This window comes from Drosophila nasuta, chromosome 3 (genome assembly GCF_023558535.2).
Source record: "Drosophila nasuta strain 15112-1781.00 chromosome 3, ASM2355853v1, whole genome shotgun sequence".
Taxonomy (NCBI): Eukaryota; Metazoa; Arthropoda; class Insecta; order Diptera; family Drosophilidae; genus Drosophila; species Drosophila nasuta.
In genome coordinates, this window is record NC_083457.1 from 3,612,453 (window position 1) to 3,625,743 (window position 13,291).

General features: G+C 42.4%; 5 protein-coding genes across 10 annotated transcripts; 4 read left to right on the top strand and 1 right to left on the bottom strand.

The window, feature by feature from the left end:
- Window positions 1-308: 308 nt before the first annotated feature.
- On the top strand, window positions 309-4,170 carry LOC132790009 (cyclin-Q). Of its 5 annotated transcripts, none has more exons than XM_060798412.1 (5): window positions 309-433; window positions 2,975-3,127; window positions 3,192-3,336; window positions 3,397-3,618; window positions 3,694-4,170. In XM_060798412.1, the coding sequence occupies exons 2-5, from the start codon at window positions 3,045-3,047 to the stop codon at window positions 4,021-4,023; spliced, it is 780 nt and encodes a 259-aa protein (XP_060654395.1). In that variant the 5' UTR covers window positions 309-433; window positions 2,975-3,044; the 3' UTR covers window positions 4,024-4,170. The 5 variants fall into 5 exon arrangements, with proteins under 5 accessions (XP_060654395.1, XP_060654397.1, XP_060654398.1 ...); XM_060798414.1 differs by having other exon boundaries at window positions 311-433; window positions 3,078-3,127; XM_060798415.1 differs by having other exon boundaries at window positions 311-433; window positions 3,081-3,127.
- On the top strand, window positions 595-2,607 carry LOC132790007 (E3 ubiquitin-protein ligase RMND5A). The gene has a single exon (XM_060798409.1). The coding sequence runs from the start codon at window positions 802-804 to the stop codon at window positions 2,206-2,208; it is 1,407 nt and encodes a 468-aa protein (XP_060654392.1). The 5' UTR covers window positions 595-801; the 3' UTR covers window positions 2,209-2,607.
- Window positions 4,171-4,179: 9 nt separating the features above from the next.
- Window positions 4,180-7,781, bottom strand: LOC132790001 (U2 snRNP-associated SURP motif-containing protein). Of its 2 annotated transcripts, none has more exons than XM_060798386.1 (12): window positions 7,687-7,781; window positions 7,574-7,633; window positions 7,466-7,522; window positions 7,117-7,403; window positions 6,456-7,059; window positions 6,353-6,396; window positions 5,959-6,291; window positions 5,655-5,897; window positions 5,417-5,600; window positions 5,109-5,349; window positions 4,670-5,046; window positions 4,180-4,594 (listed from the first exon to the last, which is right to left on the bottom strand). In XM_060798386.1, exons 1-12 carry the CDS (start codon window positions 7,690-7,692, stop codon window positions 4,190-4,192), a joined length of 2,841 nt encoding a protein of 946 aa, XP_060654369.1. In that variant the 5' UTR covers window positions 7,693-7,781; the 3' UTR covers window positions 4,180-4,189. The 2 variants fall into 2 exon arrangements, with proteins under 2 accessions (XP_060654369.1, XP_060654368.1); XM_060798385.1 differs by having other exon boundaries at window positions 5,109-5,361; window positions 7,687-7,780.
- Window positions 7,782-7,869: 88 nt separating this feature from the next.
- LOC132790002 (transcription factor grauzone) lies at window positions 7,870-10,040 on the top strand. The gene is made up of 5 exons (XM_060798387.1): window positions 7,870-8,141; window positions 8,217-8,962; window positions 9,014-9,223; window positions 9,284-9,659; window positions 9,713-10,040. The coding sequence occupies exons 1-5, from the start codon at window positions 8,001-8,003 to the stop codon at window positions 9,953-9,955; spliced, it is 1,716 nt and encodes a 571-aa protein (XP_060654370.1). The 5' UTR covers window positions 7,870-8,000; the 3' UTR covers window positions 9,956-10,040.
- Window positions 10,041-10,303: 263 nt separating this feature from the next.
- On the top strand, window positions 10,304-12,248 carry LOC132790006 (CDK5RAP3-like protein). The gene is made up of 4 exons (XM_060798408.1): window positions 10,304-10,413; window positions 10,536-10,710; window positions 10,769-11,593; window positions 11,647-12,248. Exons 1-4 carry the CDS (start codon window positions 10,408-10,410, stop codon window positions 12,150-12,152), a joined length of 1,512 nt encoding a protein of 503 aa, XP_060654391.1. The 5' UTR covers window positions 10,304-10,407; the 3' UTR covers window positions 12,153-12,248.
- Window positions 12,249-13,291: the final 1,043 nt, after the last annotated feature.

The window sequence follows — 13,291 nt, forward strand, 5'->3', positions numbered from 1 at the left end:
ATTTAAGACAAACCAAACTGTCAAATGGAGGGTAACCAGGTGACAATTATCTGGGAATTATAGTATTTCATTGACCTGAAAATTGGTCAGAGCCCATCACAGGTATAAAAAAAATCTCTGCTTATTATCAATTTCTGTACTAAATTAAAATGTATTTAAAAAATAAATTAATTGTATAATTTCGGTTTGCACGTTGACTTTAATCCCAATCCAATTACTTTTTAAAATATCTAAGATACTATCGCGTACCACACAGAAAAGCTCGAAAGTATCGAAAACGAGTCGATGATTTGGCATCACTATACGCTGAGCTGACATCTCCCGGCTTAAATGTCAATTCGTGCTCTGTACTTATTAATGTTACGAATTTATATTTAATTATAAAATATTTTAAGCAAATTAATCTCATAGTAAATAATCGATTTCTGCGAAGGTAAGTACAATTCACACTTACACATGTCTGCACACATACATGCACATTCATATGTACGTATAAATGTTAATTTGCGTCGTGTTTCGACTAAAAACAGCTGCTCAGTGCGTTAGAGTTGTCGCCATGTGTAAGGAAAAAATAAACGTCGATTGTTATGTGTGAGAGTCACAGGGCAACCCTGGTAGTGATGGTGCTCTTCTTTGTGTTGTTATTGTAGACGAAGCCTAAATAAAAGAAAAAGAAAACGCAAAACGGAATTAGCCAAATAATTATAATTAATTTTCCACATTGAACACCAAATTGAAATTTAGAACTAAAAAACTGAATTGAAAACGCTTCACAGTTGTCTTTGGCTGCAAAACCTGCTGATGCGCGCTGTTGACTGGCGTCGCTCCAAATTCTCAAAATTTACTGTTGATCCGCAGACAGAGTCGGGCATCATCATGGACAACGAAGCATGTGCGTCTGTTGAGAAGGAACTTGATCGGGTCGTCACCAAGCTGGAGCAGCTCCACGAGAACTCTGCAGCCGAAATCGGTGATATTGCGTCGTTAATGTCCGAGCTGGTCAATGTACTTGGCAATGCTGAGCAAATGGTTGTGACTACTCTAAATACTGGGACGCAAATTAATGCCACCGATAATGTCAGTGGCAGCGGCAACAGCAGCTCTGATGATCCCATGGGCGATGGCATCAACATGCAGGTGGAGACAGAACCATCGGCACCACAACGTCTCACCGATCGTCAAATGGAAATCATTCGAGAGGCGATCTCCAAATGCAATGAACGCGTGCAGAAGCTATCTACAGAGCACCGTGAGCTGCACGGCTCGGTGTCAAAGATTGGCAAAGCCATCGATCGCAACTATAGCTCTGATTTCAGTTCCACAATGCGTGTGGACGCTCTACAGGATGAAGATAACCTAATGCTGCTGAATAAGGCGATTGCCAAACATTACTGCCGCCAGGGCATGGATGAAGTGGCTCGTACTCTCATCAAAGAGTGCAAAATGAGTGAGGATCATGCCCAAGATGTGTTCGACTCGGAGCGTGAATTCGCCGAAATCTACAACATCTGGAATCAGATACAGAAGCGTGAACTGGGAGATGCCCTTGATTGGGCCGTGCGTCACTCCAGTCAACTACTGGAGCGGCATTCGCTCATCGAGTTCCGTTTGCATCGCATGCGCTTTATGCAGCTGGTGTCCAATGGTCTGAAGTCGCAGAACGAGGCCATTCTCTATGCGAGGACGAATTTTCAAAAGTTTGCCGTGCGTTATGAGAATGAAATTGCCAATTTGATGGCTAGTTTTATCTATTTGCCTGGTGGACTGGAGAATACACCGTATAGGATCTTTCTGTCGCAGGACATGTGGACTGAACTATCGTTCACTTTCCTCAAGGATGCTTGCCAGCTGCTCGGCATTAGCAAAAACTCGGCACTATCTGTTGTGGTCAATGCTGGATGTACAGCGCTGCCAGCGCTGTTGAACATCAAGCAGGTGATGCAGTCGCGCCAAGTGCTGGGCATGTGGAATGGCTGTGATGAGCTGCCCATCGAGATTGACTTGCAGCCTGAGTTTCGGTTTCATTCGCTATTCGCTTGCCCCATCCTGCGACAGCAGACCACCGAGGATAATCCACCTAAGAAACTGACATGTGGTCATGTCATTTCGAACGATGCCTTGCACAAGCTCAGCAATGGGCACATCCTCAAGTGTCCCTACTGTCCCGTCGAACAGAATGCCGAGGAGGCTGTTCGCATCTATTTTTAAAACGTAGTCCATATTGCTCTTTACAATTACAATGTAATCATTAACATAGTGTGAGTCTGTCTGCGCCGCCTTCTCTCAACTCATGATGATGATGATGATTATGAACTGGGATTTCACATTGTTCTTTTTAATGTTGCTCTATGCAGCGTCAGTTTTCGCACTTTTCCTTAACAATGTTATTCACACAATTGGCAGAAGCTCATTTAGTTGGTTCTTTAGAAAAATTGGATTTGGGTAAAGCGAGCATTGTCTTGAGTAATGAATGGTCGATCCTAACAAACCTCCCTCCCCTCCCCCATATATAATTACCTTCTAAATTAAGTACACATACATACACATATATATACGTATAATAATATAAATAAATAAACATTTATCTGTAATACAACAAAAACTAAATTTCTTTTTGGTTTCTTTTAATCCCATTTCGTCGTCGTCGCCACTGTGCAAACAGGTAAAAACACTAATATTGTCCACTGTCCACTCAACCGAACCGGTTTCGGGTTTTTTATCGTTTGTCGCCATCTCGAGTTTTCCTCGTGTTTGTTGTTTGCATCGTCTGCAGTGCTTAACGAAGTCCCCTGGTGGACAGCTGATCGAACTCTGAAACTGATTCGAACATTACTTCGTCCAATTACATGTGCATTTGTATGTGTTTCTTTTTTTTCTTCTCTTTGCTTGTTTGTGTGTCATTCGGACTGTGTCTCTGTTTATAAGAAGTGACAACGAACTCTCCACTCTCAACTCTTTTTAACCATCCTCGCAGATTCATCAATTCAATTACAATATATTCCAATTCCATCATCGTACATCAATTCAAGTGAAAATCTCAAAAAATGAAAAACGTTTTGGATGTCATGTCGTTGCAGCAGCACGTGGAAACGAGCAAAGCCCAAAATATGAAGCCCATTGATTATCGGTGAGTTTTATTTGCAACTCTGCCATTCCCTACTTCAATATTAGTCCCTTATATATGTATTTAGCAAGTCCACTAAACCTGGCCTAGTACCACTTTACATCTTCGAGTGTGCTGCCAAGCTCAAGATGAAGCCACTGACTGCCGCATGTGCTGCCATTGTTTATCATCGTTTCTTCAAAGAGGTCAAAGCTAGCGATTATGATGAGTTCGTAAGTCCAGAATTGTTATTCTCTAGCTCATTTGGTGTTAATCTTGTCGAGCATTTGCAGCTGATTGCCGCCTCATCATTGTATTTAGCTGGGAAGATCAAAGACGACGATACAGTGAAAATTCGCGATGTCATCAACGTGGCATACAGCACTTTGAACCGCGGAAGTGCGCCTCTGGATCTAAATGATGAATACTGGGCCATGCGGGACGCCATTGTCCAAGCCGAACTGCTCATCACGCGTACTCTCAGCTTCGACCTAAACATTGAGCTGGCACACAAGGTAAACACACTTGCATAAGGAAACAATCTGCCTCTCTCCCCAAAATTGTAACGAGACACTTTCTCTTTTATATAGTATTTACTCTACTACATGAAGACATTGCAGGACTGGGTGGGCGCCGATGTGTGGAACTCAGTGCCAATTGCCAAGACTGCCGCCTCCTACTTGCAGGACTTCCATCACAGTCCCAACATCCTGAAATACAAGCCCACACACGTGGCAATCGGTTGCCTCTCCTTGGCACTGCAGACATATGGTGTGCAGGTGCCACTAACTGATGAGTCCGATGAGGCTTGCATGTGGTATAAGCCACTGGTTAAGGACTTTACCAGGGAGAATCAGTGGGAGATCATCGAGGATGTCATTGAAGTGTACAAACATGAGGCGTCGTTGAAGGCCACTTAAGACTAAAATCCCATAACATAAATTTTGGCCATTCCCATACGATTTTTTATTTATTTCCAGCACAAATCATATGCCATTATTTTGTAAGACTCATGGCTGCTCACACTAAATGAATTTCCTGAATATATATATATATATCGAATCAGCTGAACTACGTCTAAACTCCTTAGTGGCGATGCTTGTGCTTGTGTTTCTCGACACGATGACGGGGTGGCGATGGGCTGGCTCTTCGATTCGAGCGCGCACTGTAGCCGGATGACGTTGCTGGCGATGGAGATCTGCGAAGGAGTGAAGTTCGTGAAGAGCGTTCGGTGTAACGCTTTGGTGAATCCGATTGGCTGCGTGAACGATTCCGTTTGCCAGATCTTCCGCTGCGACTGCTCTCGCCTCCGCTGTACGGTGAATGAGAACGTTTGCGACTGCTGCGACTCAGACTGGGACTGGAGCGAGAGCTGCTGACATAGTGGGCACCACTAGCGTACTTGTTATCGGGACTCTCGCTGCGCTGCGAGCTTCTTGATTTTGAGTGCATGTAACTTAGCGGCGAGTCCACAGACTCTGAGGGCGAAGTCTACAATTGAAAGAGGAAATACGCATTGAAAATGCTGCACAACAAATTGATGCGTGGGTTGGTTGGTTGTGCTACCTGTTTGAGCAAACGCTTGCGATAGTATTCAACCTGTTCGGTCAGTGTCCAGCCAGATTCAAGGCGACGTTTTCCCGATTCCAATTCATCTTGATACTGCATAACTTTCACCTCAATTTCCCGCAGTTTTTGACGCTTTTCGTCACTGTATTTTTGTGAGCTCTCGTCATCACCGCTTTCCTCGTCGGAGCTAAAGAATTTTGGTGGATCTGGTGGATCCAGTGTATCCCATTTGCTGGTGGTTATGGCTTGAGCTTCAACTTGTTGCGGATCAACCGTTTCCCACTTGGAAGGAATAAATCCAGGCATTTTGGCCTGCGACTTGTCTGCTTGTCTCGTTGCCTGCTCCATAGGGACTCCATCAAGATCTTCATCCACTAAAACCGAAACAACATATGGTTATCAAAATCTAAGTGTTAATTATGAATTGAAAGCTTACAAGGAACCCCATCAATTTCATCATGATACTGCTCTTGTTTGGGCGTTCCACGTTGTTGGGCGGCGCCCGCGGAATCTGGCAGCACCAATTTAAGAGCACTTTTCAATAGAGCAGCACCATCAAGTGGAACGCCATCCAGATCTTCATCGTCTTTGTCATCGCCTGATAACGGAGCACCGTCAATGTCTTCGTCTAAGGCTTCCTCCGAGCGTGATTCCTCTGCTTGGGGTGGTGAGTTTGACTGCAATGCAAACTATTTAAATGCTGAAGGAGCGATCCCTTGCAAATGATGGTCAATGTTTACTTACTTGTCGCCCTAAGAATACACTACGCAATTGTGTTAAGAATTCCTTTGGATAGATGGTCCATTCCTCCCAGGTTCGTATTATGTTGCAAACCCTTGTCTTAAAGCCCTCCGCCTTAAGGCGACTCTCAATGGCCAGATAGTAAGTGTGAAGGCTCTCAAATATGTCCAGCAATTGCTTCTCCACGCTACAAATTAAAGACAGTTAGTAAACGAATTGATATCATACATAAATTTCTTACGATTTACGAAAGAACGATGCGTTCGATACTTTCACAGTGCAATTGTGAAGTATGTCGGAGACGAGATACAAACGAGCTATCTTTTTAGAAGCCACTGTCTTTGAATTGGCCAGAGACTCGGCGATGCACTCGCAAATCTCGTCAGCAGCGTCTGCATGCTCAATGCAAAAGATCATGGCGTCACCAATACGTGAACGCTCAGGTGTCAAATGGCGTATCAAGTCCTCTAGACGATCACGTTGACTACGAGAGAAATAGAATTTAAAATAAACAAATCAAAAGAACAATAATGAAAAGAGCTTACGCATTAGATAAGGCGCCCTTGTGCACTACAGGCGCATCTGGATCAATGACCAGCTCATCGGGCATGCCTTGAGTGTAGAAGTTTGCTACAGGCGGCTTCCACACTGGGCCACCCTTGAACATGCGAAATTGTTGCTCGCGCCACTCGCTTGGTGTGTCTCCCTGTAGTAGAGAGTAGAGTTTCCAACGATAGTAAATATGCGCTGGACTCTCGTTGTCGAAGAGAAACGAAAATAGTGGATTCTCCATTTCGCGGCTCATAATCAAGGCCTCAAACATTGGACCCTCGCGTATAACAAACTCAATCATGCGATGTATTATGTTCAGCACAGATCTGTAATTCAAATATTGTAATTCAATTCCAAAATTATCTAAAGATCTATCAACAAACATACTTCTCTGTCGGAATAAAGACTTTCACAACGGATTTGGCTAGCACCTAAATATATAAAATGTATTATACAATTTGTCAAATTGCAAAATAGCAAAGTTCCTTACTCGCTCCATATTCTCCTTCTCCTCAATGGACTCGTAATCCTTGTAGTTCTTTTTGGGCAAAGTGTTCGCTTCGCTTGGCGGTGGCTGTGCATTGAACGGCAATCCCGATGAAGGCGGTGGCAATGTCAGCTCCAGCAACGCTTGGGGTGCAAAGATTGGAGTATTCATAATGGGCACAGTTTTGCCCCAACCCAGACGCATCTCGTAGCCCATTATATAGCGACCGTTGAGAGTACGCAGCGCACGTTCCGCATCCTTGCGACTCATGTATGCTACGAAGCCACAATTGCGACCGCGTTGCTTTTCTTCTTCAGAACGTGGCCACATAATCTTAATGCTAGCCAGAGGACCATAGCGGCCGAAGATCTCCATTAGCTGCTGTTCCGAGATCTTAGGACTCAAGTTGCCCAAATACAAATTGGTTGTATTCGGATCACCAGTGTCAAAAGAGCCACCTGCATCACCACGAGAAGAGCTCGATTGTTGGGAGCTACTCGTGGCTTGTTGTTGCTGCTGCTGCTGTTGTGGTTGCTGTTGTGATGCAGGTGGATTCGCCACAGCCATGTGCTTATACTTGTGACGTTCCTCACGCTCCTCCTGAATTCTTTAAAGAAGACATTTAGTTAGTGCTCCTTAGAACAAAATTTATTAAAGAACTTACTGTCTCAGCTCCTCTTTAAACAGCTCCAAATTGCTCTTTTTCTTCTCTTGATTCTTCTTTTTCAATGTGGGCGCATCCTTCTTCAGATCAGAGGCCAACAACTTGGCATACTCCTCTGCCTTTTCGGAAGCGCTCTTCTCCACCAGCTTAGAGCCTGGTTTATACAGTTTACCCTTTTCGCTCTTATCCTCACGCCGGGAGCCCGCATCATAGGTGCCAGCCTTAACCCACACTTTAGAGGAGGCTGTTGGTGCCTCTTGGAACGTCTCCACGAACTCTTTAAAGGCCTAAATATCATAAAAGCACATACGTAAAATTTCAATAAATATACAACTTATACGTTACTTACATGTGCCGCAGCAGCTTCATCTTCTTTCTTTTTTTGTTCCTCCAATTCTTTCTTGGACTGCAAGAATTGTTTGATAAATAAAATTCACACCCGGTTTTCATTGCTTACCAATTGTCGTTTAGAAAATGTGCCGACTGTAAAGGCCTCCAACTTCTTTTCACTTATGCGCTAATTATAGAACCATTAGCATACTGTTTTCTACTTTTAAAATAATTTCTTACCTTCATTCTGATAAGCTATTTATTATATTTTATTTATTTTTCTTTCATGTCTACCTTTCCCACTTCTCAAAATGAACCTATCGATACTAGTTCTTAAACGCACATCGATAGGTGTGGAGTGCGGCTATAGGTATCGTAAAGTATCTTGTCAGCCATCGATGCATCGATATGTTATCAATTTCCGTCACACAACAGATTAGTTATTAATATTTTGCCAAATATTAAAATAAAATAGGCTAAGCTGTTCACTGGCTATCGCCGTGTGTAGCGCAACATATTGTTAAGTGTATCGTGAATCATTTGCGGAATAAACGATGGAGCCGCAGATCTGTCGTCTCTGCTTGCGTGGTTGTGGCTCCCAGATGTGTCTCCAAATCTTTGGCGATGCAGCAGCAGCAGTGGATAACAATGTGCCCAACGTAGCCGAAGTTCTGCGCCAACACTTTTGGTTTGAGGTAAGCTTAACTGGATTATAAATTACATGCACACCAATTAGCCATAAATACATTATATATGTATACATATATCAGGTGATGCCAAACGATCCGATGTCAAAAGTGGTGTGCAATGTGTGCTGGACTCAGGTTTCGGAGTTTCATCAGTTCTACGTATCAATACAAGAGGCTCAGCTTATTTACGCCAACGCACCAAAATTCAAGCAAGATCCCGATCCAGATCTGATGACTGCATCGTGGCCGGAGGAAATCATGTTACCAGCTAATGAACTGGCTGCGGATGGAAACAGCGAGTGCCGCGGTACCCAACTAAATGTAAATCCTCTGGATGAACTGGACCTTGAGATGGCAAATTATGAGGAGGCAGATGCGGATGTCAATGATCAAAAGGAAATCAAATTGGAAAGATTATCGCCGAGTGAATTCATCAATGCTGTCGATGATGTAGATCTTATTGTAACCCGCAGTGGACTGAAACGTAAACGAGAAACGGAAACCATGGACAAACTAAAGACGACCAAAGTTAAGAAATCTACCCAGCCCAAGAGCCTAGAGAAGCGTAGGCCCATTGCCAAAAGGACATTCAAGAAACAGCAGTGGCCTCCATTCTGCAAGGAGGATGAGGAGCTGATCAAACGCTATGTTGTCATGGGCTGTGAGCTCTGCATTTTCCTGGCCGACGATTTTGATGGCATTCGTGACCATTTCAAGGATAAACATCCCGACGAGCGGCCCTACATCAAATGTTGCGGACGAAAACTGAATAAGCGCTGCTTAATTGTTGAGCATGCTCGACGTCACGAAAATCCCGAATACATTAAGTATGTGAAATATAATACAATTTATTTTAAGATTACCTTGTTTTTCCTTAGGTGCAAGGATTGTGGCAAAGTGTTTGCGAATTCAAGTGTATTGCGAGCACATTGGCTGGTGCATCACGTGCCCGATGACGAGTGCGACTTTCAGTGCGATGAGTGTGGTAAACGTTTTTCGCGGCGCAATCATCTGGAACTGCACAAAGGATCCCATGTTCCAGCCAATGAACGCAAATTCATCTGTCCACAGTGTCCCAAACACAATGCGTGAGTAGAAGATTACTTAAACTGGGCTCTGCATATATTAATAAACTATATCCGGTTCAGTTTTGCTACCGAATACCACATGCAGGTGCACATTAGCATGCAGCATCGCAAGGCATCAAATATCTGCCATGTGTGTGGCAAGGAGATCAAGGACAAAGCCGTCTTTGAGAAGCACGTTCGACTGCATTTTGAAGAGAGTGGGCCACGTATTAAGTGTCCGCGTCCGGATTGTGAGAGCTGGCTCAAGGATGAGGACAACTTGAAGCAGCATTTGAGACGACACAACGATGAAGGCAAATCGTTTATCTGTTCAGAGTGCGGAAAGAGTTGTAAGAATTCGCGAGCACTTATCGGTCACAAGCGCTATTCACATTCGAATACAATTTACACCTGCGAACAGTGTGGCAAGACCTTTAAGAAGGACATTAGCCTTAAGGTAAGGATATATTGCACTCCTAACGATTATTATTAATGTCATCGAATTTACAGGAGCATATGGCCCAGCATACTGGAGAGCCTCTGTACAAATGCCCCTTCTGTCCGCGAACATTCAACTCGAACGCTAATATGCATTCCCATAAGAAGCGAATGCATCCAAACGAATGGGATCATTGGCGCAAAACCAAAACGGGCAGCTCACAAAAGGTGCTACCCAGTGCCCAGGTGTCGCAAATGTTCAGGGAAGATCCTGATACGACGGCCGCCATTCCAAATATTTCAACCATGTTTTAAAAACGCATTAGTTACCTCTGCCTTTTGTTTGTATATCATTATTTTTTTTTAGTTTAGTTGTATAAATATAGCTTCCGGTTGTTAACCTGTATTGTTTACGCTTATTTTCCTTAGATAGGAATAAATTTGTGCAGCAGAAATGCATGAATAAATGTATATGGAATAGATTTTCAGAATAAAAGGAGCTTAAATTAAAAAAAATGTTAAATAACCAATTTTAAAAAAATGATATATTTTGGTAAAAAGTAAATAATTGCTGGAGTACATTTAAAATACAGAAAAAATGCTTTTATTTCGCCCAGTTGTCACTTATCGATAACTGTGCTTAATTTACATATCGATAAATAGTTCCATAACAAATTGTGACGTCGACACACGATAGTCCAAATATCGCGAGTAATCTCATAGTTAAATTATTACTTGACACAAACAGCAACGTCAACAACGTCGAAATGAATGTAAGTTTAATGAAATAAAACAATTTCAAACGACAACAACAAAAAATAAATGCAAACAACCATATGACCTGTGGCCACCTGTGGTTAACTAAATGTTTTCGTTTCCATATACCCAAAACCAGGAGTCTGAAATACCCATAGACATCCATACGCTGAAGCTGCAGGATTGGCTAATAAGCAGACGCATCGTGCCCAAGAATGTGCAGGCTCCCATCAAGGACATACATGCAAAGATAAGCAATGCGCTGCAGGATATGCCAGCCAACGATCAACTGATTAAGCTGCTCTCAGGATCTAGTAAGTGTTCCACTCTGGATCAACTTTCTGCATTGTTCAATATTCTTCTGTTTTGTAGATATAAACTATCTGCATGTCAAGGAGATTATCGAAATACTCAAGCAGACAGAGAAGGACACGAAAAGCGTGTTTGGCACCTATGGCAGCCAGCGCATGAAAGACTGGCAGGAGGTCAGTCGCCTCTACGAGAAGAACGCCACTTATCTGGCCGAAACGGCGCAGATCTATGTGCGCAATGTAAACTACGAAATCCCAGGTGTGCGCAAACAGATGACCAAGCTGGAGCAGCAGACAGATGAGTGCTTGAAGCGAGCACATGATCTCCAGAAGCCAGAGGCCCAGCTGCTTGCCGAGCACGCTGCTTTGTTGGAGCAATTGGGCGTGAAGGGCGACAATCTGCATGCAGAGTTTATTGAAGTGCTCGCTGGTCTGCCGGAATTGTATAAGAAATCCTTGCAGGACATTGGCCGTGTGCAGGCTGGCATTGATCTGTATGCCGAGGTCAGTGGACAGAGCCAATGTCTGCCCATCTTGCGGCATTTGGTCGAGCACGGCAATACAACGGTCTATCAGTATATACACAAGGAGGCGCCGCTTGCCATCGAGGAGCCCGAGCTCAGATTGAACTTAAGTGGAGGCAGTTCGTCAAAGGGCAGCGAAAACAATGAAATCGATTTTGGAACCGATGACAATGGAGGCACATCGTCAACAGTGTCGGCAGAAATCATTGATTTTGGTGATCTGCAAGAGAACGATGGCGGCAACATCGACTGGGGCATTGAGAGTGCACCGACGGATGCGGTGGAAATCAATTTCGACATACCCGTTGAGGAGTATGGCATCGTTGTCGAAGGCACCGGCATGGATGGTGGCACTGCCAAAGGTAGAGGTCACAATATCAATAAAGTGCATAAAAATAATTCAATTATTCTGCAGGTGATCAGGCTTATACCTTGCTGGACTCGCCCAGCTACCGGGATCGTTTCCTTGATGAAACCTACGAGCTGGAGGCGTTCCTGCGTATGCGTCTCTATGAACTCAATCACTTGGAGTCCTCCAGCAATATCATGTTCTCCCTCATGGACAACATTGCCACGCACGACAGCGAGAGTATAGGCAAAATTTTGGCCGATGTTGAGAGAATCATTCAACAGAGCTCTGATGAGCAGATACGTCATCTCTTCCAACTGAAGCATTCCCCCAAATATGCCGATCTGCTGGCCAGTAAACTGCAGCAGATGACCAAAGCCGTGGATAAGGTGCGCCAAACCCAAGAGCTGATGAAGAAGCGAGCTGTCGAATTGCGAGAGCAGCGCCAGCAATTAAATCCCGTCCTGGAAGAACTTATTACTCAAACTAGGACTCTGCAGGAGTATATCGAAAAGGATATTTCCAAACGCTATAAGAATCGTGTAGTTAATCTTATTGGTGGCGTTAACTAAGATGTTAGTGTGTAGATTCAATTGTTTATGTCTTATGGAAAAGTGCAAATAAATTTGTTACAAAAAGTATAATTGTAAAAAAACAAGACAACTGAATTTTTTTAAAAGAATTTTATTTATTTTTATTTTGCTATTTTTATTAAATATACAAATTTTATTTATATTTTTGTGTTTTTTTGTTTTGTTTTGTTTGTTTGTTGTTTTTTGCTTATTTTTTGTATCCAGAATACAAATCTAATTTAATGTAGTTGTTGGTTGCTTTTTGTTTGTTCATAAAAGTAGCCTTATACTTGTATCGTTTTAAACTTTCACTTATGTATTTAATGTTTTCTTAGCTGAATTGAATACACAATTTGTAAAACAAGAACAACGCTATATATTATATATAGTTCATATATGTATGCATATATGATGTAACTTAAGGGGTCTCTGAAGTGTTGTGGGTTAAGGAAATACATACATACCAATAAACACATTGTCGTTTAGTTGCGTTTTGGAAGCAAGGAGACTTTTAATGCTCCGGATGGCAAAAAGAAAAATGCCCAAAGAGAGAAAACAATCATATGAAGAACACAGAAGTATTTTTCATATGGAAACAGATAGGGGGATAGAGGGGCATGCAGAGTTTAATAATTAAACAAGTTTTGTTTTTGGGTGTAAAAAGCCACAAATTGGGGTATACATGATGATATACATATATCAACTAGAAGACTTAGGCACTAATCTAACAAAAATGGGGCATACAATTAAAAAATAAAATGAAATAAGTTGTGTATGTATGCATTGTATTTTGTATGGTATAATCATTGATTGATTGATTGTTCAACTAAACATAAAATAACAAGCACTATTCAAAATTCAAATTATACATACATCAAACTGCATATATATATATATATTGTTAATAATTAATATTATGTGTATTTGACGGCAAAGGGCCTCATGATATGGTTTACCCAACAGCTTTCGTGTTGTTCGCAATTCTTTAAAAAATCAAATCTACAATTGGGTTGGGGGGTTTCTTGCGACTTATATCGTATGCGTATATATATAATGTTGCTTTGATTTCTATATATTATATATCAACGTACGTATTTGTGTTCTCATTTACTCATACTCATTCACATTCACGTTCATCT